Genomic DNA, 22,853 nt, shown 5'->3' on the forward strand with positions numbered 1-22,853 from the left:
TCGACAAGTGCCCCCTAGGCTGAGGGCTCCTCACTCTGGCTTACGATCACTATAGTACATCTTCACCTTTGAAGATAACTCACTTCCTTGCCGAAGATTTTCATCATGCTTAGCACTTCTCAAGGACAGAGTTGTTTTGTGGGGAAAAAAGTATTTTGTGGAGAAACAAAACCTAAACATAATTACAGCACAATTTCCCAGTTGTTAGAATGGAAGATTCTATGGTGCACTGGGGAGGGAGCTGAGATAGTCTGGGAGTGTCCTAGAACACCCTCCAGGAAAGTCCTGCAGTGACTGAAAACTGTCCCTAAAAGCCAGCCTAAGTTTTCCCCCTTTTTATCTAACGGATACTTGCACCAGTTTCTAAGGATGCTTAAAGCCACAATTAAGTTTATTCCTTTGCTTGTATGTCAGCTCTTCATTTAAATGCGTAGTTTGTTTTATTTCAATTTAAAAACCTGCGTTCCTCAAAGAAGAATTCAAAAAAATACTCAAGAGGCCAAGAACCTATCCACTTCTCTACTTGTATATCCGTAGTTCCCACCCTGGGTGCACGTTAAAATTATCTAAATTCTTTCGGTTTAGCTTTGGGCATATGTTTAAAACCTCTCCAAGCGATTCTAAGTGCAACCAGACTTCAAACCTACTGTATAATTAACAATCTGGCTACTGGTTATTTCTTTACAGTCGTTTAATACCTAGGGCTTCAAATTTTCAAAATGATCGCCCTCATCCTATAACTACTTTTAGAACCATAGAATGTATTTTAATTCTTTTTAATGGCTGCATGGTATTGGGCGGAATGTATATTAACTAATAATGGCTATCGCAATTTTTCTACGAAAAAAATTCTCCTGCGTTCCATCCGTGTAGTCTTTTTTTTTTTTTAAACGGGAAACTTCCCATTAACAGAACTCTTTAAAAATCTGAATTAGACACCGCTAACTTGTCCTCCAAAAACCGCAAAGTAGCTTCTCCAGTTTTTGTTCATCCAACAGAGGTTTGTTCAGTGCTTTCCCACGAAGGAAAAATGCAGTTTAAATAAGGAACCCACTCAAGCGCGTAAGTACAAAATGCTGGATGAGAGCGCCAATCCCAACGGGCAGAGCGCCAATCCCTTGCTGGCCTTTCCGGACTGCAACCCTCTTCGAAATCCGAGTGCAGCAATCAACCCTCCAACTTCCGCCATTCGCTGGCGTCCGCGCTAGCGCCGTAGCCCGTCTTCCGGAGGAAGGCCCGCCCCCAAGATGCAAGGCTTCATTGCGCTTCCGTTGAGATTTCGTTGTTATTGGCTGGATGCGGACTATATAAGGACGTCATTTCCGCCCGCCAGTCCTTTCGGCGCTACCCAGAGAGGGGTCCATACGGCGTTGTCCTGAGTGAGTTGCTTTTGGGGTGCCGGTGGCTCCCAGGGTCAAAAGGACAAGCTTCCTGTCCAAACGAGGTGTGGGGAGGACCTGGGGTGAGAGCCCGCAGACGGAGTGCGTTAGTCTCTGACTAGGCGCTCTATCGCTCAAACTGGCGACCCACACGTGGCCGGGCCCGGGCCGGGACGTTCCCACTAGGCCTCGGGAGCGGGCAGAGGTTGCGCTCCCGCCGCGGAGGCCCCGGGCCGCCGTGCGGGTGGCCGAGGGTGCAGAGAGACCACCTTACGCTGCGCGCTAGTTTAGACTCAAATCCCGATGCTCGGTTGTAAATCCCGAGGTTTATGCTCCAGTTTTCTCCATCAACTTGAGTTGGTCTCTTCCTTGTTCATGGTGTTAAGGAGTTAAGGTTCTTGAGGTTTTTGTTACTGGAAAGCTCAAACGTCACGTTTCTGTTCTCTCGGTTCAAAATAACTTGGACAAGGAATGCAAAAAAAGTCCTAACAGAGGTGTAGAGAGAAAGAGATTTAGTGACGAACAGACGCGAAAGTGCACTCGGGGAAGAAAGCAGGTGAGGAGCGCACCGAGAGCTTTTCAGACACACACACACACACACACCCCATTTCACTTTGATTTCTCTAATGGGTGGTTTCTATGGGAGGTTTCTTGATTAGGGGCGAAGTACAGTTTGTTGAAATTGGATGGGATCAAATTGGATGGGATCTTGATTGCACCTGGTTCTGGAAGGCACCCACATGCTCTTTAAGAGCCGTTTTCCTCTATGAGCGCCCTTCCCGAGAGGTTCAAGAGCGGTCACCTGCAGCTAGTATGGTCGTCCAGGCCCTGTGGATTTGTGGGCAGGGTTTCCTATTCAGGTGTGACGAGCTTTAATCAAAATCTAATTTATGTTCGTGTTGTAAACGCCATATTTGACGCTTTATGGTCACATTAAGTGCAGAAAAAAGGGGTTGGAGTTCTGATTATCTGCGTTTGAGGAGATTGTCCTTGATCTGGCCTTGTTTTTCTCCTTTCAAGGAAAACTAATAATCTCAGAAGTACCGCTGAAGGTACCACCTTCAATCTGCTTGAAAATAACGCCTATTTACATCACCGTTGCTCACCTTCTGAATATTCTCAGACATGGCTGCTCTTTCACATCTAACTCCTCTGTACCTTGAGTGTTAAAAAGTCTCAATTCACTGTTTCCATTTAGTTACCTGGGTGTTTTGTCTGTCTCCACACCACTCTTTTAGCAGGATTTGATTTTCCAAGGTGGTACATAGATCTGTTAATGTTCTGTCCTATCCACTAGACTGACCCCACTGCCTGACACTGTAGGAGGTGTGGTCTATGGTTAAGATTTAAACATTAAGTCACCTGACTCCCAAGAGTAGAATGTACCATCCCGCTTGAGTCCCTGGAGTTTAAAGGACTTTGGATAACTATTGTTTTTCAGATTCCCATCGTAACTTAAAGGGAAGCTTTCACAATGTCCGGAGCCCTTGATGTCCTGCAAATGAAGGAGGAGGATGTCCTCAAATTCCTTGCAGCAGGAACCCACTTAGGTGGCACCAACCTTGACTTCCAAATGGAACAGTACATCTACAAAAGGAAAAGTGATGGTCAGTCATTGCTTTAGTGCTCTTTGCTTGGTCGTTCCAGCTATAAGAACAAGTTTTGACACTACTGTTCTGGTACTGAGTTGAAGTGCTTTTTGAAATTTGAGCCTTAGGGGGCTCTCACTAAGTAACTGATGAAAATAGATATTTAGATTGGTAAGAAGCTTTAAAAGTATTAAGTGATCTGGTTGTTTTTAAAGGAAAAATTCTGAACTCCAGTGGAAGAGTGGAAACTGGTAGGTTGTGTGTCGTGGGTTGGGCCTTGAATAAGCACAATGTGAAGATAAGGAGAACATTTAATAGCGTGAAGTGAAGTCGCTCAGTCGTGTCTGACTCTTTGCGACCCCATGGACTGTAGCCTACCGTGCTTCTCCGTCCATGGGATTTTCCAGGCAAGAGTACTGGAGTGGGGTGCCATTTTCTTCTCCAGAAGATCTTCCCAATCCAGGAATCGAACCCTGGTCTCCCGCATTGTAGGTGGACGCTTTACGATAGCTTAGTTCCTAATAATTATTTCCCAGAGTGCCTTTGTAGCTACCAATATGGGTTTGTAAAGCTGATTTCTGAATTGGGAACAAGCATTTTGGTTTTCATTTATGTATCAGGAAAAGTAGCTTTTGATGAGACGAATGCATTAAGTTGTTCAGCTGAGATAGAAGCACTGAAGGATTTACACCTGTGAGTGGCAAGGATTAACGGAGCGCGTGATAAGTTTGACATGGTAGATGACAAGAGGAAAATAATGGTAGGCCACAAATAAGTAAGAGCTTCTTGGGTTCTGCATGGAAGGCTTGAGAGTGGGTTAACACAGGAGGATAAGAAATGAAAAAATGCATTTTGCACATTATTAAAGCTCAGAGTGGAGGCCAGTCTTGGCCAATGAACTACTGAGTGTCGGAAGTGTGCTATATTAATGGCAGGATTTTCGCTAACACCAGTAGAGCTTGCCTCTATGACTGGAGTTTGATAGTACTCGCTGCCACATGACTTCATGTTTTTAGAAGAATATTACCTTACAAAACTTGGTTTGCTCTTAAGAAAACCTGTGTCCCCGCCTAGGCATCTACATCATAAATCTGAAGAGGACCTGGGAGAAGCTTCTGTTGGCCGCTCGGGCCATCGTCGCCATTGAAAACCCGGCTGATGTCAGTGTCATATCCTCCAGGAATACTGGCCAGGTTTGTGGGACAGTATGCTTGGTTTTTGCTACAAAGCTTACAGATGTTTGGGGGTGTATAGAAAAGCAGAAACAGACCCCAGAGTTTATTCAAAAAACATTTGAAACTGGGCTGAGTTAGAGGAATTCCCAAAATTAAAGATTGTCACCGTATTCATCACTTCACATCTGACTCTGAAAATTCGTGTTGTGTCATTGTGTATTTTCCTGAGCCGCTGAATTTCAAGAAGTGAAAAAGTGGCTCACTGCCATTTTCAGCGGTGAGCTTTGAAGGTTTTCAGTGAAATATTGGACTTCCAGGTGGTCCAGTGGTAAGAATCTGCCTGGTAATGCAGGGGACATGGCTTCAGTCCTTGGTCCTGGAAGATTCCACGTGCCCCAGGGCAGTAAGCCCACTCAGCACCAAGTACTGAAGCCCCCACGCACACCAAGGAAGACACTGCACCCAAAATTTAATTACATTCAGGTTTCATTTCTTTAAAAAAAACTGGAATATTGAGTTGAAAAGTTAGAATTAAATGCCAGTTTTTAAGGAAGGGCTTCTGTCGATAGGATATCACCACACACTGTCAACATCAGCAACAGTAAGAATATTTGCCAGATTAAGTGAATAAAAACAGCTTAATAAACATTGTCTTTTTTCCCCTTCATTTTTTGAAACTTGCTCTAGGACATCAGTCCATTCCTACTGATAGCTGCCATCTTTTCTCCACGCCCCGTCCAGCGTTGTTTGTACACATTTTGATGATGGCCGTTTTGAATAGTGAGAACCAGTTCCTCAGTATGAGAGAAATTTACCAGTTGGTATTGGCAAGCTGAAATTTCTGCCTTAAATGAGTTTATTTTCTGTTACCCACCTCAAGACATTTGCTGATGGCAGGTGTCTATTTACAGCCCTGCAGGCTCTTGAAGGCTTAGTGCCTACGGCCGTGGTTTGAAAGTTGCTATTGCGGGAAACAGCCACAAGGTGGCAGGATTTCTCTGCTCAAGTTGGTTTACTCAGGCAACCAGCGCCTTACTGTAAGTCCTGTTCCTGGGTTGAAAGTTAAAAGTGAAAGATGCCAGAAGAAACGCTCAAAAGCGTGTCTGTTGTTACTTTTATTTTTATTGGAGTTGGGTGCATTTACACTTGGGTGTTGGGTGTAGGTGTACAGCATCTTGTCCAGTTACCGTGTATGCTTGCCTCTGCAGTTCTCTTCCCATATAGGGGTAAGAGCGTTGAGTAGAGCTCCTGTGCTATTGAGGAGGTTGTTGATGAATTTAGTATGTGATTCCACCTGTAAGTCATATAATGGCCTTTTGAGTCTCTGACTCAGTTTATTTAGTATGATCCTCCCTAGTTTGATCCCTGCTTGCTGCCAATGGCATTTATTAAATTCTCCTTTTCTGGCTGTGTAATATTCCATTGTCCCTAGCTACCATTTTTTCTTCACCAGTTCCGTGTGGATGGGCATATTGGCTTCTTGCCTCTTGGGGCTTGTATAAATAGCAGCGCTGCTGTGAGCTTTGGGCTCCATGTGTCTTTGTGAATTCTGGTTTCTTCTGGTAGACACCCAAGAGTGGGGAGCTCTGTTTTTACATTATTAAAGAACCCCCATTGTGGCTGTTTCCAATTTACATTCCCACTAATAGAATAGGAATGAGTATGTATTTTCTCCACACCCTGTCCAGCATTGTTTGTAGATGTTTTGGTGATGGCTGTTCTGACTGGTGCTATCTTGATTCCTTGGGCTTCTGTGGTGGCTCAGATGGTAAAGAATCTGCCTGCAGTGTAGGAGACTCAGGTTAAATCCCTGGGTTGGGAAGATCTCCTGAAGAAGGGTATGACTCTCCACTCCAGTATTCTTGCCTGGAGAATTCTATGGACAGTGGAACCTGGTGGGCTACAGTCCATGGGGTCCCAAAGAATCAGACACAACTGAGTGACTAAAAGGTTTTTTGGACTGATGCCTCAGTGTAGTTTTAATTTGCACGTCTCTAGAAATGAGCGTATTGAGCCTCTTGCCGTGTGCTGCTTCTAAATACAGTGTGAGGGAGATTGACCCATCAAAATTGGCATCTGAGGGAGACTGAGGCTTGAGATTCCACCTCCTGCCTAATAATCCCCCCAGGCATTCCCTGGGGCAGCCCCTGTCATTATTTACAGCCCTGCGGGCACTGGGACTGGTAGTGCCTGAGGCCCTGTGTGGGTTGCTGCTGCCCAAGGTGACAGGATTTCATCTCCTGTTCCTGGGTTGAAAATGAAAGTGGTAGTTGATGGAATGAGCACCCAAAGCCTTATGCTTTATTTTTTTCTAATGTAATTTTTATTTTTTATTGGATAAAGTTTTTCTTAATAACTTAAAATTTTTTTACCTTATTTTTAAAATGAAAAGTGATCAGTGATAAGAGGTGCTATTCACAAAGAAGATAGACATCAGAAACCATTAGACGCCTAACAACAAAGAAACCAAAACTGTAAAAAAAAAAAAAACAAGGGGGGGAATAATCATATAGTGAGACATTAATATTTCTCTGAGAATATTTTATCAAGTGCAGAGAAAAACAAAAATTGGAGCATCTTGAGTGATGTCATTAATAATTTAATTAGAATAGATTTATATTAAGTTACAGTAATTTTATATCCTAAAATTTATTTAAAATTTTGTATTTTACATGTTGCTATTGATGTCCACAGAACATTTGGAAAAACTGGCTAAAAGATAAACATTACTAAGTTTCAAAAAGTAGAATTCTTTGTGTTAGAGTTATTCATATACACATTATTTTTCAAGTTGTCTTCCATAATAGGTTATTTCAAGATACTGACTTTAGTTCCCTGTGCTATACAGTGAGCCTTTGTTGCTGCTTGTGTATCTATTTTCTAAGTCAAGTGGAATCAAAATGTCATACGTTGTTGTTTAGTTAGGCAGAAATTCATGTCTTCTAAAATATATATATTATGCATATTATTTATATATATAAAAGCTTTACTACTACGCTTCATAAATGCTTGAGAAAGAACATTAAGCTAAAAATAGATGGAAAAATTGGAAACCATAAACTAAATGAAATGGGAGCACTGAATATGAAATAGAAACTGAAACAAACTAGATAATAGTAAGAGATCTTAACATACAGTCCAGTTGTTTCTAAACATTAGACACATCTGGAGCACTGGCAAACAAAAAGCAATACCTGGGCATTTGTACTCACAATAATTCTGATTTGCATCTGGATTTTAAGTGATTACAGGTTTTTCTATTGAATGGTAGTTTTGGTGGTACAGAATTTTCTGTTACTTTTCTGTTGGCCAGTCATGATACAGTGGTATTAAGTGAGTAATAGCTACATAATGGCAGTAGTGAAAGATGTTTATCAGTTTTCACAATCAAAAAATAAAAGATAATTATAATTATAAGCCATAATGGGAATATGATTAACTTAATATAAAATAATGACAGACAATTTGGTGGGGGGGGTCAAGCAGAGTGATGGGGTAAGGGGAAGTGCATTCATGCAGGTGTTTTCATCCACCCAGCTGGTCTATATCTTTTGGTGCATTTAATCCATTTACATTTCAGGTAATGTATGATCCTATTACCATTTTAATTGTTTCAGGTTTATTTTCTGTAGGTCTTTCCTTCTCTTGTGTTTCCTGTCTGGAGAAGTTCCTTTAGCATCTGTTGTAAAGCTGGTTTGGTGGTGCTGAATTCTCTCTAACTTTTTGCTTGTCTGGAAAGCTTTTGATTTCTCTATCATGCCATTCCCTGCTGGCTTGTCATTTCCATTGAGAAATCAGGTGGTAGTCTGATGGGAGTTCCCTTGCCACGTTATTTGTTGTTTTCCCTTGTTGATTTTAATATCTTCTCTGTGTTTAAGGTTTGCCAGTTGGATTACTATGTGTCTTTGTGTGTTCCTCCTTGGGTTTATCCTGCCTGGGACTCTCTACTTCCTGAACTTGATTGACTATTTCCTTCTCCATTTTAGGGGAGTTTTCAGCTATTACCTCTTCAGATACTTCCTCAGGTCCTTTCTTTCTCTCTCCTTCTGGGACCCCTGTAACGGGAATGTTGATGTGTTTAATGTTGGCCCATGGGGCACTCGGACTGTCTTCCTTTCTTTTCAGTCTTTTTTCCCCCTGCATTCTGTTCTGTGGCAGTGATTTCCACCGTTCTGTCCTCCAGGTCATTTACCCGTTCTTTTGCCTCTTCTGCTGTTGATTCCTTCCAGTGTATTATTTATCTGTCTGTTTTAGGTCTTTGGTAAACAGTTCTTGCATCTTTTCAATCTTTGCTTCCATTCTTTTTCCAAGATCCTGTATCATCATCTTCAGTATCATTTTGAATTCTTTTTCTGGAAAGTTGCCTGTCTCCACTTTACTTGTTTTTCTGGGGTTTTATGTTATCTATTCATCTGGGACATAACCACCTGCTTTTTCATGCTGACTAACTTTCTGTAATGTGGTTTTGTTTCACTCGCTATGGGCCTGTGCTTGCTTCTCTGTCTGCCCTCTAATGGAGGAGGCTGTGACTTCTGTCGACTTCCTGATGGAAGGGACTGGTGGTGGGAAAGACTAGGTCTTGTTCTGGTGGCAGGGCCTTGGTCAGTAAAGTTTTAATCCAGTTATCTGCTGATGGGTGCTCCCAGGGATTGTGCTCCCTCCCTGGTAGTTGTTTGGCCTGAGAACACCCAGCCTTGGGTTGCAGGCTCAGTGGTCAGGTTAGTGGTGACCTCCGAGAGGCTTTACGTCAAGGAAGGACCTTCCCAGACTGGTGCCCCCATCCCTGGGAGCCTCTGTGGGCCCACACCTCCACAGGAGGCCCTCCAACGTGAGCAGGCAGTTCTGGTTCCGTCTCCTGTGGCGTCGCTGCACCTTTCCCCTGAGTCTTTGTGCACGCAAGGTTTGGTTTCTGCCCTCCAAGACTGGAGTCTCTGTTTCCCCAATCCTGTGGAAGTCCTATAATCAAATCCCACTGGTCTGCAAGGTCAGATTCCCTGGGGATTGCCAGTCCCTTTGTTGGATACCCAGGCTGGGAAGCCTGATCTGAGGTTCAGAACCTTTACAACAGTGGGAGAACTTCTTTAGTATTAATTGTTCTCTAGTCTGAGTCACCCACCCAGCTGGTGTGGGATTTGGTTTTATCATGATTGTGCCCCTCCTACCATCTACCATCTCTCTGCGGCTTCGTCTTTGAATGTGGGGTATCTTTTTGGTAGGTTCCAGCATCTTCCTGTTGCTGGTTCTGCAACAGCTAGTTGTGATTTTGGTGCTCTTGCAGGAGGAGATGAGCGCATGTCCTTCTATTCCGCCGTCTTGAACCATGAAGTCAAGTTGATTTGCAATGCAGTGTTTGCTGTAGGTGTTGTATTAGTGTGAATCTGTTAATCCCAAACTCCTAATTTATCCTTTCCCCGATGGTAAGCATAAGTTTGGCTTTTAATTCTGCGAGGGAGTTTGTCCCTGGTAAACTTGTGCTACCAACTTTGAGGTTCCACCTATAAGTCATTGTAACAGCAGGATGAGCACAGCCCTTAGCAGGCAGCCATTGCTGTGCCTCGTTAGCCCACATCCTGGTTACTAAGCGACGGGTCTTACTCAGCCTTTGGTGGGTACCTCAGTGGGCCCTGCCTACAAGCACCTGTCATTGGGGGACCATTAAGGAAGCAATTCAGCCAAGGGTCAGTAGCATGTGGACCATGAGGCAGATTGGGGCCTTCTGATGAGCCTTGGGCCGGCGCGTGAGCGGGAGGCCCGGGACAGACTGGGGACTGCGCCCTGCAGGGCCCCAGAGCCTTCACTAAGGCCCTCCGCCAGCTTTGGGCCTGGCCTTGAGGCAGCGGCGGCCTCTCCCTCATCCCCGTTTCTGTGACCTGATGGCGGCGGCCACCTGCCTGGGTTGCCGTCTGTGAGACCTAGACCCCCCTCGGCTTTGGTGTGGCCTGAGGAGACTGAGGGCCAGTTGGATTGGGTGCCTGGCTCCCTCGGGGTGACAGCTGGGCAGGATGTGGAGACCTGGCCCTGAAGGAGCTGCCAGCTGAGCTGTGCCACCTCTTAGCCAGGATGGGACCTTGCCCTTTCTTGTCAAGACAAAGAATAACATTCATTTGGTGGAGATTCACAGGAACATAGTTACCTGACCATGGCCAGACCGCAAAAACAAAGGATCTGACATCAAGAAGTTTGCAGCAACTAACCACGCCCCTCCCTCACCTTTTGCTTTCGCTGAAAGCTTTCAGTAACTTTAGGTACTCTTGGGGCATGCGCCGTCCATCTCCTTGTATGAACCTGTAATAAGCCTTTCTCTGTTCCAACTAAATGGTATGATTGGTCTCACTTGGCGTTGGGCAAACAGGCTTGTGATCCAGTAACAAGATGACGTTGGCCTTTTGTGTCTGACTCGTTCATTTAGTATGATCCTCACTAGGTTCATCCAGGCTTCCTGCCAGTGGCATTTATTAAATTCTCATTTCTGGCTGAGTAATAAAGACTCCATTGTCCCTGGCTACCATTTGTTTCTCCTTTACCTTTCTGCTGTGGGTGGCGTTTTGGCTGCTTCTCTCTTTCGGCTTGTGTAAATAGCGTTGCAGTGAACTCAGGCGTGCGTGTGTCTTTGAATTCTGGTTTCTTCCTGGTAAGACACCCAGGAGTCGGGTGGCAGGGTCTTAGGGCAGCTCTGTTTCTGCTTTACTAAGGAACCCTCGGTTTACAACCACAAACTTGAATCCACACCCTGTCCAGCATTTATTGTCTGTAGATGTGGGTGGTGGCCATTCTGACTGGTGCTAACCGATTTCTCAGTGTAGCTTTGATTTGCATGTCTCTACAAAGTAGCAATATTGAGCCTCTTTTCGTGTGTTTCTTTTAAACATGGTGTGAGGGAGATTAAACTGTTGAAACTGGCCTCCTGAGACTCTGCTGCTTTTTTCCCCAGTTACTCACCCCAGACACTTTCTGAGGCAGCTGTCATTTACAGCCCTGCAGGGCCTGGTTTCAAGGTCGCTGTTGGCCTGAAATGGCCACATGGTGGCAGGATTTTGTGGAAGTGCCAGAAGAAACGCTCCAAATGTCCTTTCACATTACAGCTTTTTATTTTCTAAGTTTTGGGTTTTTTTTGTTTGTTTGTTTTTAATGCTTATGTGTTCATTTGTTTGGTTGCATCGCCCTGGTTCTCACTTGAAATCCCCAGGGTCTTTGACCCTTGTTGCACCATGGGGTATCTTAGATGTAGCATGTGGGATCCAGTCCCTTGACCAGGGAAGTTTCTGAGTTTTATTTTTATTGGAGTAAGGTTGATTTCCAACGCTGTGCTTGTTGTAGGTGTGCAAGGTCGTGTCCAGTTACGTGTGTCACCGTCCTCAGACCTGTTTCCATGGGATTAACATACATACTAATAGATATAAAACTGGTAGGCAACGAGACCTCCTGTACAGCATGGGGAGCTCTCCCTGTGCTGTATGGTAGGTCTCGTTGCTTGTCAGTTTTACATATACTAGTGTGTATGTTAATCCCAAACAGTGGCTTTGGTCCTAGGCCTCAGCTGTAGTTTCAGTCCCCTCTGTTTCTTTGGTCCTAGGCCGCAGCTGTAGTTTCAGTCCCCTCTGTTTCGTGGCAACCTGGTGGTGTCTGCCTCTGGGTTCAGGGAGGCCAGGGTTGCAACTGGAGCTGGTGAGTAAAGGCAGAGGCCGCCCTGGCGACCTCGCCTCTTCTCGTGCCGCTGCACAACAGCACTCACATCTGCAGCAGGACTGCTCTGCGTCCCCTTGAGTGTGTTTGCCCTCCCCCCACCAGGCTTCTTGCCTGGTGTCCTCTAAGGCAGCACTCAGCCGTCACCTGGCCTCGCGGACACACGCCTCAGGCTGCAGTGAGCAGGGCGGTGGCACAGACCGTCTGCGCGGGTCTCTGTCCTGCCCGGCACAAACCAGTCATCTTTGTGCTGAGCTTCGGAACCTCCGTTTTTGTTCCAGTGAATATCCCTGCCAGTGAGGGAATGTTCAGGGTAGCGGGTGACATTTCCTCTTTTTCAGCTACCTCCCAAGAGGACTGGGAGTCCGCCCCACTTCCTCTTTTTTGTCTCCTTCAGCCCTGTTCTGTGGAGCTCTTTCTTGCCCTTTGAGTTGTTCCTAGGTGTCCTGTTATACGTACAAGTGTACATTTATACATATATACAAATATATAACAGTGTTGGTGGAAGGGGGTGAATTCTTCTCAATTCTCATTTTACTCAATTGTCCTGATTAGGCCTCCTTGCAAGAGGTGTTTTAACTGGGCTTTATTCCCCTTGTGGCTGGCTTAATCACTGGAATTCTTTGGTGAGACACATGGTTGATGGTTTTAATTACTGCTGTAGAGTGAGCTCAGTGACCAGTCTGTGCTTCCATCAGGGAAAATTTACTACCTAGAATACAGAAGTGCTCTGGTGGTCAGATTCCACGTGGTGTGTTTGCATTTTGTGTCATTTTTTAGTCTTATGAGGAATTTGGACGTACAGGAGTCACTAGCCTGTTACTCGTAAGTGGTACTTGAACCCGGCTAGTTTGCTGTGGAACCAGCAGAAGTGAGGGTGTAGTGAGCATCAGCTAACCCGAGGGAAGAGCATCCCTAGCAGAGGGCCTGGGTGCGGGGCCATGCTTTGCGTTTTTCTTTTTGTCCTGATTCTATGTTTCCAGGCAATAAGTGGAAGATGGAGAACAATCTGCCTACAATGCAGGAGACCCGGGGTCGATCCCTGGGTCAGGAAGATCCCCGGGAGAAGGGGATGGCAACTCACTCAGTATTCTTGCCTGGAGACAGACAAGAGGAGCACAGACAGAGCAGCATAGCAGGCTGTAGGCCATAGGGTGGTAAAGAGTCAGGCGCAACTGTGTGACTAACACTTTGAGTTTTCATAGAACGATTAACTACTAGATGTTTTGAGCAAGGCTTTGGGGGAGTTTCCTGCTAGGTAGCTTGCTTGGTGACATTACAGAAGGTGGTGGGGGTCCGTTTATCATCGCAGGGCTCCTGTGGCACCGTCTCGGGGACGCTCGTTACCTCTTTCTGTTGCTTCTTCCAGCGAGCTGTGCTGAAGTTTGCTGCTGCCACCGGAGCCACTCCTATCGCAGGCCGCTTCACTCCGGGAACCTTCACTAACCAGATCCAGGCCGCGTTCAGGGAGCCAAGGCTTCTGGTGGTCACCGATCCCAGGGCTGACCACCAGCCCCTCACGGAAGCCTCTTACGTGAACCTGCCAACCATTGCTCTGTGCAACACGGACTCTCCTCTGCGCTACGTGGACATCGCCATCCCGTGCAACAACAAGGTAACAGTCTGTGACTGAGCTGGCGCAGCCGCTAAGTGCTCCGCCCCGGGCTCTCCTCTGCACATTGTTAGAGCTTGGAGTTGAGGCCACTGGCCAGTGAACTCTCAAGTGTAGGTAGTGTGCTACACGAGGGGCAAGTTTTCGCTAACACCACAAGGGTCTCTGGCCCAATGAGTGGAGTTGGATAGTAATACTTGCTACAAAAGTATGATTTTAAGGAGAGGTGAAAACATTTTAAAGATAGCCTTTTTTTTTTTTTCTCTTCTTCAATATTCCTAACTCTTCAGGCAGTACTTGACTTTTCTGTTTTCTCAGTTCATGTATCCTGCTCTGAGATCCTGAAAAGGTGGGTTACCTATGTTTCAAATTGGTCGTTTGTCACTGATCTCAAACCTGGCTACACATAAGAATGGGGCTGAGGTTTTCTTTTATTTCTACCAATATTCAGGCACTGGCCCCATTTTGTTGAGTGGAGTCTTAATTAAACCCAGTTAGTTAATTAAATTCCAGTGGCAGACAAGATTAAGAACCAGAGATAGAGAACAATCTTGGTATAAACTTTGATTTTTAATTGGAGTACAGTTTTAAGTGTTGTGTTAGTTTCTGCTGTGCTATAAACACTTTCAGACTAACAGACATGTCTGCTCACGTGGTACCAAGGGACCTAGATGATGAGGGGACAGGTTAGGTGGAGTGGGGGGTGCTTATTGTTCGCGGTTTGCCAAGTGTCGCTTTAACCTGGCGCTCTTGCAGGGAGCACACTCGGTGGGTCTGATGTGGTGGATGCTCGCCCGGGAAGTCCTGCGCATGCGTGGCACCATCTCCCGAGAGCACCCGTGGGAGGTCATGCCGGACCTCTACTTCTACAGAGATCCTGAGGAGGTGAGCTTCGTCCACAGGGGCTTGTTGTCACTCACATAAGTACATGGATACTTTTTACTGCCAACAACAGAAACTAATCCGCCATTGCATATAAACCAAAAAATATTTTCCTAAACTAGATTGAAAAGGAAGAGCAGGCAGCAGCTGAGAAGGCTGTGACCAAGGAGGAGTTTCAGGGTGAATGGACCGCTCCAGCTCCAGAGTTCACGGCTGCTCAGCCTGAGGTGGCAGACTGGTCTGAAGGCGTGCAGGTGCCTTCCGTGCCCATTCAGCAGTTCCCCACTGGTACGTATCAGGGTCCAGTATCTGTAGGAATACAAGCAGATTGGTGGGGTGGGGTTACAAAAGTAATCTGGGGATGTGGCTGATGACCTCCTTGTATTTTCTCAACAGAAGACTGGAGTGCTCAGCCTTCCACTGAAGACTGGTCTGCAGCCCCCACCGCCCAGGCCACGGAATGGGTAGGAACCACCACCGAGTGGTCGTAAGCTCTTCTTCCAGACACTTGTAGAACTTCCACAAACTTCCACCAAAATGGAAATTTGGTTGATGGAAAATAAACTGTTTCTAAAAATTTTGTTCGTTCATTTCAGTCTATGGGACAGACACACCTGGTGTGAAAGCCTTGCTCAGCCTAGTGTGTGGCTCTGGGCCCAGGTGTCCTCAGCAGAGGATAATATTCATGGGGCTGTGATTCAGAGCAGCTGGTCCTGAGTCTGGGCATGTGGCCAGTGCATACTCTATCACTTTGTCGTTCCTTAGTGTGTAATTTTAAAATAGTTTAAAATAGTAAAATATGTCATGCATGTAGTTGATCTGATAGACATACCTGTGTATTCTTGGAGAATACAATACACAGAATTGGTCAATACAGCTCTGTTACCCTAGCTTTCTTTAAAAAACCAAGGTAAATAGAAGTGTCAGGCCAGAAGGAAGCTGTGGTCACCAGCGTCCATTCTCCCTTCTTCCATACTAACAGGTGCCTGGAGTGTGAGCTGGGTGTAAGCTGAGAAACTGTTAGATGTAATTAATGTCTGAGGCATCAGTTTCTCAGCAAAGTCCTGTGAGAAGAAGCAACTTGAGGTAGATCTAGGCAGCCTGTAGCAGGAGTGGAAGAACAGTTCAGCTGTCATAGTAGGACGTTCTGAGCTGCGGTGCACTCAGCCCGACGCTGCGTGTGACCAAGGCCTGCAGCTATGCCTGTGCATCTGAAGAGGCAGACTGAAAGAGAAAACACTTTATCCTTGAGAAGCTAACAGAAAAGGGTTGGGTAGGATTAAAGGTGTTTTACAAACATACCATAAAGAAGAAATACCATAAAGATTTTGGTAACCATATTTTGTATCAAGAACTGTCCGCTGGCTGGTCAGCAGACCGTGCGTGCTCAGTTGTGTCCAACTCCGTAACCCTATGGACAGTAGCCCTCCAGGCTCTGGCTGTGGGATTTCGCAGGCAAGAGTACTGGTGGGTTGCCATGCCTTCCTCCAGGGGATCTTCCTGACACAAATTGAACCTGTCCCTGGTATTTCCTGTATTGGCAGGTGGATTCTTTAGCACTAGCGCCACCTGGGAAGCTAAATTGGTACATCATGGCATTATTTAGTAACCACCCCTAACACCCTCTTAAAGTGAAGAGTGCAAGTCAGTCATGTCTAACTCTTTACAACCCCATGGACTATAGAGTCCATGGAATTCTCCAGGCCAGAATACTGGAGTGGGTAGCTGTTCCCTTCTCCAGGGGATCTTCCCAACCCAGGGCTCCTGCATTGCAGGGAGATTCTTTACCAGCTGAGCCACAAGGGAAGCCCGACACCCTCTTAGGGGTATATCAAAAGACCCACGCACGCATGCATTAGGATGTGGACAGAATGCTGCTGTGCTACTGCTGGAAATGTAAACTGATAACATCTGTATATAACACTGCAGAGGTTTCAGTTCATCCCAATCCTGGGTGTCTACAGAGAAGACTGAATGGCGGTCCCGCCATTCAGTGCAACACTGTGTTTCTGTAAGCCAAAGGGGGGAGCAGCCACAATGTCCATGGACAGAAGAATGGTAAGAGATGGTGCCCAGATACAGTGGGGTATTACTCAGAATGAGATAATGCCATTGGCAGCACCCGGGGTGGACCTAGAGAGGATCACAGTAAATGAGCTGAGACATGAGTATCAAAAGGTATCCTAAGTAGGATCTGAACAGTGGTAGTAACGGACTAGTTCAAGGAGAAACTTAGAGAAACACAAACTTGGTTACCATAGGGTAAATCAGGAGTTTAGGATTAACATACACAAGCCTGGCATGCTACAATCCATGGGCTGCAAAGAGTTGAACATAATTTAGCAACGGAACAAAAACACTGAATACATATGAAGTTGATAATAATAACCTGTGTACCACAGGAAGCTTGACTCAACACTCAACGTGGGGAGGGAACCTGAAGAGGAAGTGATAACATGTGTAAACGGACAAGATGGTGTACATACACAACCAACACCGTCAAATGACGACTCCATTTAAAATAAGGGACTAGTAGTAATGAGACGAGGTTTGGGGTATTTCCTTTCTGCCTAGGAACATGACTTACTGGTCTCGAGAGGAACCAGCTGAGGCTAGGGAGAAATCTGCTGTTTTGGGTAGCAGCGACTTTTAAAACCAGTACCTTGGACACTTGATATTCACAGGGCCTCCAGGGCTGTAAATGACACCTGCCCTTTTGATCAGAAAAGTGGAAAAAATAAAATGGGGCACAGTGTCAGGAAGCCAGTTTCAACAAGGAAGTTTCCCTCTCACTTTTTATTTTTTATTTAACTTTATTTTGTATTGGGATATAGCTGATTAACAATGTTACAGTTTCAGGTGAAGGGACTCAGCCATACATATACATGTATCCAGTCTCCCACAAACTCCCATTCAGGCTGCAACATAGCACTGAACAGAGTCCCCTGTGCTATACAGTACCTCCTTGTTGGTTATCCATTTCAAATACAGCAGTAATACATGGCCATTCCAAACTGTAACTATCCCTTACCCCCCTTCTTCCCCCTCACAACCATAAGTTCATTTTCTATCCCTGCTTTTAGAAGAAGCATGAAAAGGGGCTCCACATCAGTAATTACTAATATCAGGGACGTGCACATCAAAACTGCAATCAGGAATCGCCTCTTGCCAGTCAGAAGGGCCATCATCAAACTCTACAAACAGGACTTCCCCTGGTGGTGCAGTGGATAAGAATCCACCTGCCAGTATGGGGGGACACGGGTTCGATTCCTGGTCCATGAAGACTATACACTACAGAGCCAACTAAGCCTATACACCACGGCTGAGCCTGTGCTCTAGAGCTTTCGAGCCACACCTGCTGAGGCCCGCGTGCCCGAGGGCCTGTGCTTCACAAGAGAAGTCACAGCAGTGAGAAGCCGTGGGCCACAGCTAGAGGGCAGCTCCCCCCTGCACCTAGAGCAAAGCCCGTGCTCCGCAATGAAGACCCAGCACAGCCAAAAGAAGCCTACAAGCAATGAATGCTAGAGCGGATGTGGGGAAAGGAAGTCTCCGCTGTTCTGGGAATATAAACTGTTGACAGTCCACGGAGAACACGAGAGCTCTACAAATAGAGCTACCCTGTGATCTACCCATTCCACTCCTGGGTGTCTACAGGAAGAAAACCAGGATTCAAAAAGACACACGCAACTCGCCACTCAGCGCAGCACTAATTTACACAAGCCAAAAGAGGGAAGCAACCACTGTGTCCACGAACAGAAGAATGGGACCTAGACACGATGGAATATTGCTCAGGCAGAAAGGAGAGTGAAATAATGCCCTGGGTGGATCTAGAGGATCACAGTAAGTGAACTGAGTCAGGAGGACCAGTGTCATAGGATACCATTTGTAAGTGAGATCTGATCATTGGTAGCAATGAACTAGTTTACCAAGGAGAAACTCACTTGCAGAATTAAAGCACAAACTTCTGGTTATCTTAGGGGAAAGGATAAATCAGGAGTCTGGGTGTAACAGATACACAAATACATATAAAATTGATAAAAAGGACCTCCTGTATAGCATAGGGAACTACTATAAAGGAAAAAAATCAGTAAAGGAACAAATTTATGTATAACTGATTGTGCTATACACCTGAATCTAAATTGATATTGAAAGGAAACTATTTCAATGAAAAGAAAAAAAAGCTGTGTATATTCAGGATACTGAAGAGAAAGCTAAAGCAAAGGTTCTTGAGGGGAGTAGACCCCCTACAGGAAAAAAGTCACTAGTAAGTTTCCCTTTTTTTCTTTTTTTTTAAGCTTTTTCCTTTTGGTCAACCTCTGCCCCTCCCTAGCAGGACAGCTAAAATCTGGGTAGAATCCAGGGGCTGTTCCAAGTTGAAGATCAAGAACTAGTCTGAAGCAGTTTAACTAAAATCACTTGTAACCCCGCTACACATTGGCAGTCGTCTCAGAGAAAGAGAAGCATTTCCTGTGCTTGTCCTCAAAGGTGTAAGGACTGTCCAGCTAGTTATTCCAGTTAATTGGTGTAAGGACTTGAGATTGTTCAAAGACAAAGGACCGACCACAGTGGACAGCTTATGGTGGGCGTACAATGACTCCTTTTGTCCTCTTCCTTCTCAAGGAACAGGAACAATGCGGTTAGAGTTCACATTTCACACCCCCAAATTCCTCTTTTGGTCCCTTTTGTGAGCTCAGAGAGTCCAATAAAACTGAAGAAGAAGGGCATCTTTCTGGATAACTGTCCCTTAAATACTACCAAATACCTTCAAACACCAAAGAAATCTCAAGTCCAAGTCATTGTTAGAAAAAAGACATTGCAAGACCAAGTCGCTTGTGGGATACTTAATATTCAAAGGAAAAAATAACTTGTAACGAAGGAATCAGGTAGCAAATTCTTCTGTCATCCGGAAACAGGCCTGGGACTGGTAGGATTAAGGCAGTTGGTTTGGGGCCATATATGGGGGGTTTCAAGTGGCCATCACAACCAGGCCTTCATGATTTTATCTTCCTTGCTTATTTTTATGCATTTGTCTATTTTAACAGTGTGGGTTTGAGAAACTGCGTTGTACCTCCATGGTGACCAATTCTTAGTAGTAGAAGGCACAGCCCTTGTCTGTCCAGGTCTTTGTTGGAAAAGCTTTTGGTAAAAGTGGACATGTCTAGCTAGTATCAGACTGACCTTGAGAAACCTTGCCTAGGAGTTGGGTTTGGGGGCTTAGGACATCTCAGGGCCCTCAGAGGCTCATGTCATCCCTTCATTCCAAGTCATTGAGGTCACACGGTGTTCTGGCCATAAGCACACAGCCTGTGGGCAAGGACTGGCTGAGCAGTAGGCAAGGCCTTTTGAGCACTCACTCTTAGCCAGTGGTGCTGAGAGCTTATGTTGGGTGAAAGCAGTGAGCAGTAGGCTTGTAAGCAGCTGTTTACAGGAAACCACCCTCAACATACAGTCCCCTTTCCTATCCCTTTAGCAAAGCTCTACTGGAGCTTTTAAGTCGGGAATCCCCATGCTCTACTCATCTCCAGCCCAAGCACACCTTTCAAATCTTAATCTCACTACACCTGGCCTAAGAAATCAAGAATAAGTAACCAGATTTCTTTGCCAGCCTCCCCTTCAGTAATCTGAATGAACTATGTGAGTAAGATAACACCTACAGGTGGGATTCCCTGGCGGTCCAGTGGTTAGGACTCTGCTGTCCCTCCAAGCACCCAGGGTCACATCCCTGGTCAGGGAACTGAAATTCTGCCAAGATGCGCTAACACGCGGTCATCTAATAAGGGCATTCCTCTCTCACTGGGGTCACGATTCGGTTCAGCTTTGGGTACTGTCAAGTGGGCTTCAGGTACAGAAATCTTCCCTGTACGAAGGGGTGCGGTCTCTCTAATTACAGGAGTCAGTCTGAGAAAGCCAGCTGACTGGTCATGTGCATAACCCCCATGTGAGGCGGCAGCAAAGGAAACCGCTTGTCCTGGGAGCGGCTCCTGGACTGAGTTGAGGGCCCTTCCAGATCTTAAGACGGTGAGGCCAGACCGAGTCCCAGGACTCCAGCAGATGACACGGGGTTTCTAAATGACGCCTGTACAGAGAGGCACTCCCGAGTCCCAGTGTTGGGAACTGGGGCTGGATGGGAACAGAAGTGGTAGTTATACTGGCACAGCGGCCAGAGCAGCTCAGACCGCAGGCTCAGCTGGAGGAGTGAAAGTTTGGAGCAACGTATCCTCACTCTCCTTCCCGTCCGTATTTTCCCTGATGTCACAGCTCAGGCGCTTGCACAGAGGTCACCTCTAACCATTAAAAGGATGCCTTTTTGCCTTGGTGTCAACCAGCCAGGGGCCAATGCAATTGAAAAGAAACTTGATTACTATTGTGACATACAACAATTCGAGATTATCAAAAGAAATGATATAATTTACCAGGATAAAACTTAATTTGGAGGTAAATGGAGAATCAGTACCGAACAAAATGAAACGAAAAATCCAAAGGACAGACGGAATCCTAAAGAAACCCTCAAGTTTGGCCTCGGGGTTTTGCATATCCCAATGACAAACACGGCGCACAGGGCCCCAAGGTAATCCTGCCTAAACCCCTCGTGGAGATCCTAACGGACACTCTGGCCACTCATGGGTACAATAAAATATCATCTTCCTCTCGCAGTTTCGGAATAGCTGAAGCACTCACCATATTTAAAGTCAGAAATTCGAGACAGACAAAACACAAATGCTAGCATCCAAACAAACGAAAGAGCTGGCTCACAGATTAGGTAAATTCCAACAGCCCTTCCCTGTCTCCAACAGGGCCCCCAACTTGACTATTGCAGAAAAAATGCCTGAAACAGAGAGTAAATAAAGTTCCCAGCTAGAAGTACTGGAGCCACTTACCCTACTGAATCGAGCCCGTTGGCTCCTGGATGTCAATTCCTTGCTCCAGTTGCCAAGTGCTGGGTAGCTGGTGCTGCTTTCAGGAATTTTGAAGGGAAGATCCTCAGGACAAGTGGTTCCTGCAGCTGCTAGGGCCTTACCTGAAAATCCCCAACCAGGGCCAGCTAGTCACCAGCTGGTTCCAAGTACAAGCTTGTACTGCTCTCCGCAGGACAGGCCATAAGTTGAGAGGCTGTCAGGGCAAGGAATGGCGACTTCAGTAGGAAAGCCAGCACCCCACGAAGATGGTGGACTTGTGTCCTGAGTTAGAACTCAGGCTTCCTTTAACTGACAGGGAACGAATCAAACGTTTCTTGATTCCTGTCAGCCTTCACAGAGGGTGTGTTACTTTCTTCCCACCTGTAGTCATTCATAGGTGGATCTGGTCAAGACGGTTCCTGTGTGCTAAAGAAAGGAATTTTCGCTTAATGCTTGTTATCTGGGAGGCAGGGTTCCCAGAGAAGGGCCAGAATACCCAAGCTTATAGGCAACATCTGTTTCCCAATTAACTTGTACAGAATACAAAGGTTTCTCCCTGTTACATAGGGACTGGGGAAGAAAGGACGCTGCAACCATGGATGTGAGAATAGAACTGCTGAAATGTGTTGAGTGGGCCAGTGCGCTCAGTCACGTCCGACTGTGAACCCGTGGACTTAGCCCGCCAGGCTCCTCTGTCCATGGGATTTTCCAGGCAAGAACACTGGAGTGCCTTGCCATTTTCTCCTCAGGACAGAGGGACTTGCCAAGTTGGAGATTCCCACCCTGCACTCTCAAAGATTACCAGGACTATTTCCAAGAGATTCTCCAAGTGAGTCTGAGGCAAGGGATCTCTGTAAAAGTTTTTGGGAAACACTTCTTTAGAAACCCTAGTGAGGTTCCTCCAGGCTTGCTGTCTAGAGTAACAAGGTCAGGAAAAGAAATGGGGGTGGGGGGGTGGGAACTGGAGAGAAGAAAGGGATTTGAGTATAGCATGTAAGTCATCTGTTGCTCTGTAACAACCTATCTCAAATCAACAACACATTTAGTGTTGGGTGGTTCTTTTCATAGGCTCAGCCGACCTGGGATGAATTTACTCACGCGTCTGGGGTCGGGGCCCGTGGGCCGGATGATTCAAGGCGGCCGCTCAGCCGCACTTTGAGGCTTCTGGGCCACAGTCATCTGTCAGAACAGTCAGGGTTTGTGCACACCCAGGCAGGTTCCGGGAGTAACAAATGATTCTCAAGTTTCCTCTTGCAACACTTTTGGTATCTTATTGGCCAAAATAAATCACCTGTCCAAGCCTAGCCTCAGGAGGTGAGAGAGTTCCCCAAGAGTGTGGATACAGGAAGGCATGCGTGAACACAGGCCCTGAAGTCTACCTCATGGAGAAATGAGAAGAAACAAAAGGCAACTCATATAAAGTAAAAATAAATATGAGGTTCCCAAGACCGGGCGAGGCAGGGGATCTCGGCCCTGCCTTCAGGAGCAAAGAGTGGGGCCAAGGCACCTGGACAGCTCCTCTGGAGTGAGTGGAGAAAGAGCTATGGGAGCCTTTAGGCTGGAAGCCCCCTGCCCCACTTCTCCTCTAAAACTGGAGCCTATGCTCAAAAAGATCTGGGAAGAGCCACGTTAAGACG

At 46.0% G+C, this 22,853-nt stretch overlaps 1 protein-coding gene, 1 long non-coding RNA gene and 2 other non-coding genes across 6 annotated transcripts; 3 read left to right on the forward strand and 1 right to left on the reverse strand.

The window, feature by feature from the left end:
* The first annotated feature begins 1,230 nt into the window (after positions 1-1,230).
* Positions 1,231-14,900, forward strand: RPSA (ribosomal protein SA). 3 transcript variants are annotated; one of them, XM_025272357.2, is made up of 7 exons: positions 1,231-1,379; positions 2,821-2,986; positions 4,022-4,161; positions 13,196-13,441; positions 14,195-14,323; positions 14,443-14,608; positions 14,717-14,900. In XM_025272357.2, the coding sequence occupies exons 2-7, from the start codon at positions 2,854-2,856 to the stop codon at positions 14,809-14,811; spliced, it is 909 nt and encodes a 302-aa protein (XP_025128142.1). In that variant the 5' UTR covers positions 1,231-1,379; positions 2,821-2,853; the 3' UTR covers positions 14,812-14,900. The 3 variants fall into 3 exon arrangements, with proteins under 3 accessions (XP_025128142.1, XP_025128145.1, XP_025128144.1); XM_025272360.2 differs by having other exon boundaries at positions 4,043-4,161; XM_025272359.2 differs by lacking the exon at positions 1,231-1,379 and adding an exon at positions 1,843-1,935.
* On the forward strand, positions 3,820-3,970 carry LOC112581313. Its single transcript, XR_003105846.1, has one exon. It is a non-coding gene; the product is annotated as a small nucleolar RNA SNORA62/SNORA6 family (small nucleolar RNA).
* LOC112581314 lies at positions 13,498-13,646 on the forward strand. Its single transcript, XR_003105847.1, has one exon. It is a non-coding gene; the product is annotated as a small nucleolar RNA SNORA62/SNORA6 family (small nucleolar RNA).
* LOC112581165 lies at positions 14,214-22,608 on the reverse strand. The gene is made up of 3 exons (XR_003105621.2): positions 22,315-22,608; positions 21,199-21,642; positions 14,214-14,629 (listed from the first exon to the last, which is right to left on the reverse strand). It is a non-coding gene; the product is annotated as an uncharacterized LOC112581165 (long non-coding RNA).
* Positions 22,609-22,853: the final 245 nt, after the last annotated feature.

Source organism: Bubalus bubalis, chromosome 21 (assembly GCF_019923935.1).
Source record: "Bubalus bubalis isolate 160015118507 breed Murrah chromosome 21, NDDB_SH_1, whole genome shotgun sequence".
NCBI classification, from domain to species: Eukaryota; Metazoa; Chordata; class Mammalia; order Artiodactyla; family Bovidae; genus Bubalus; species Bubalus bubalis.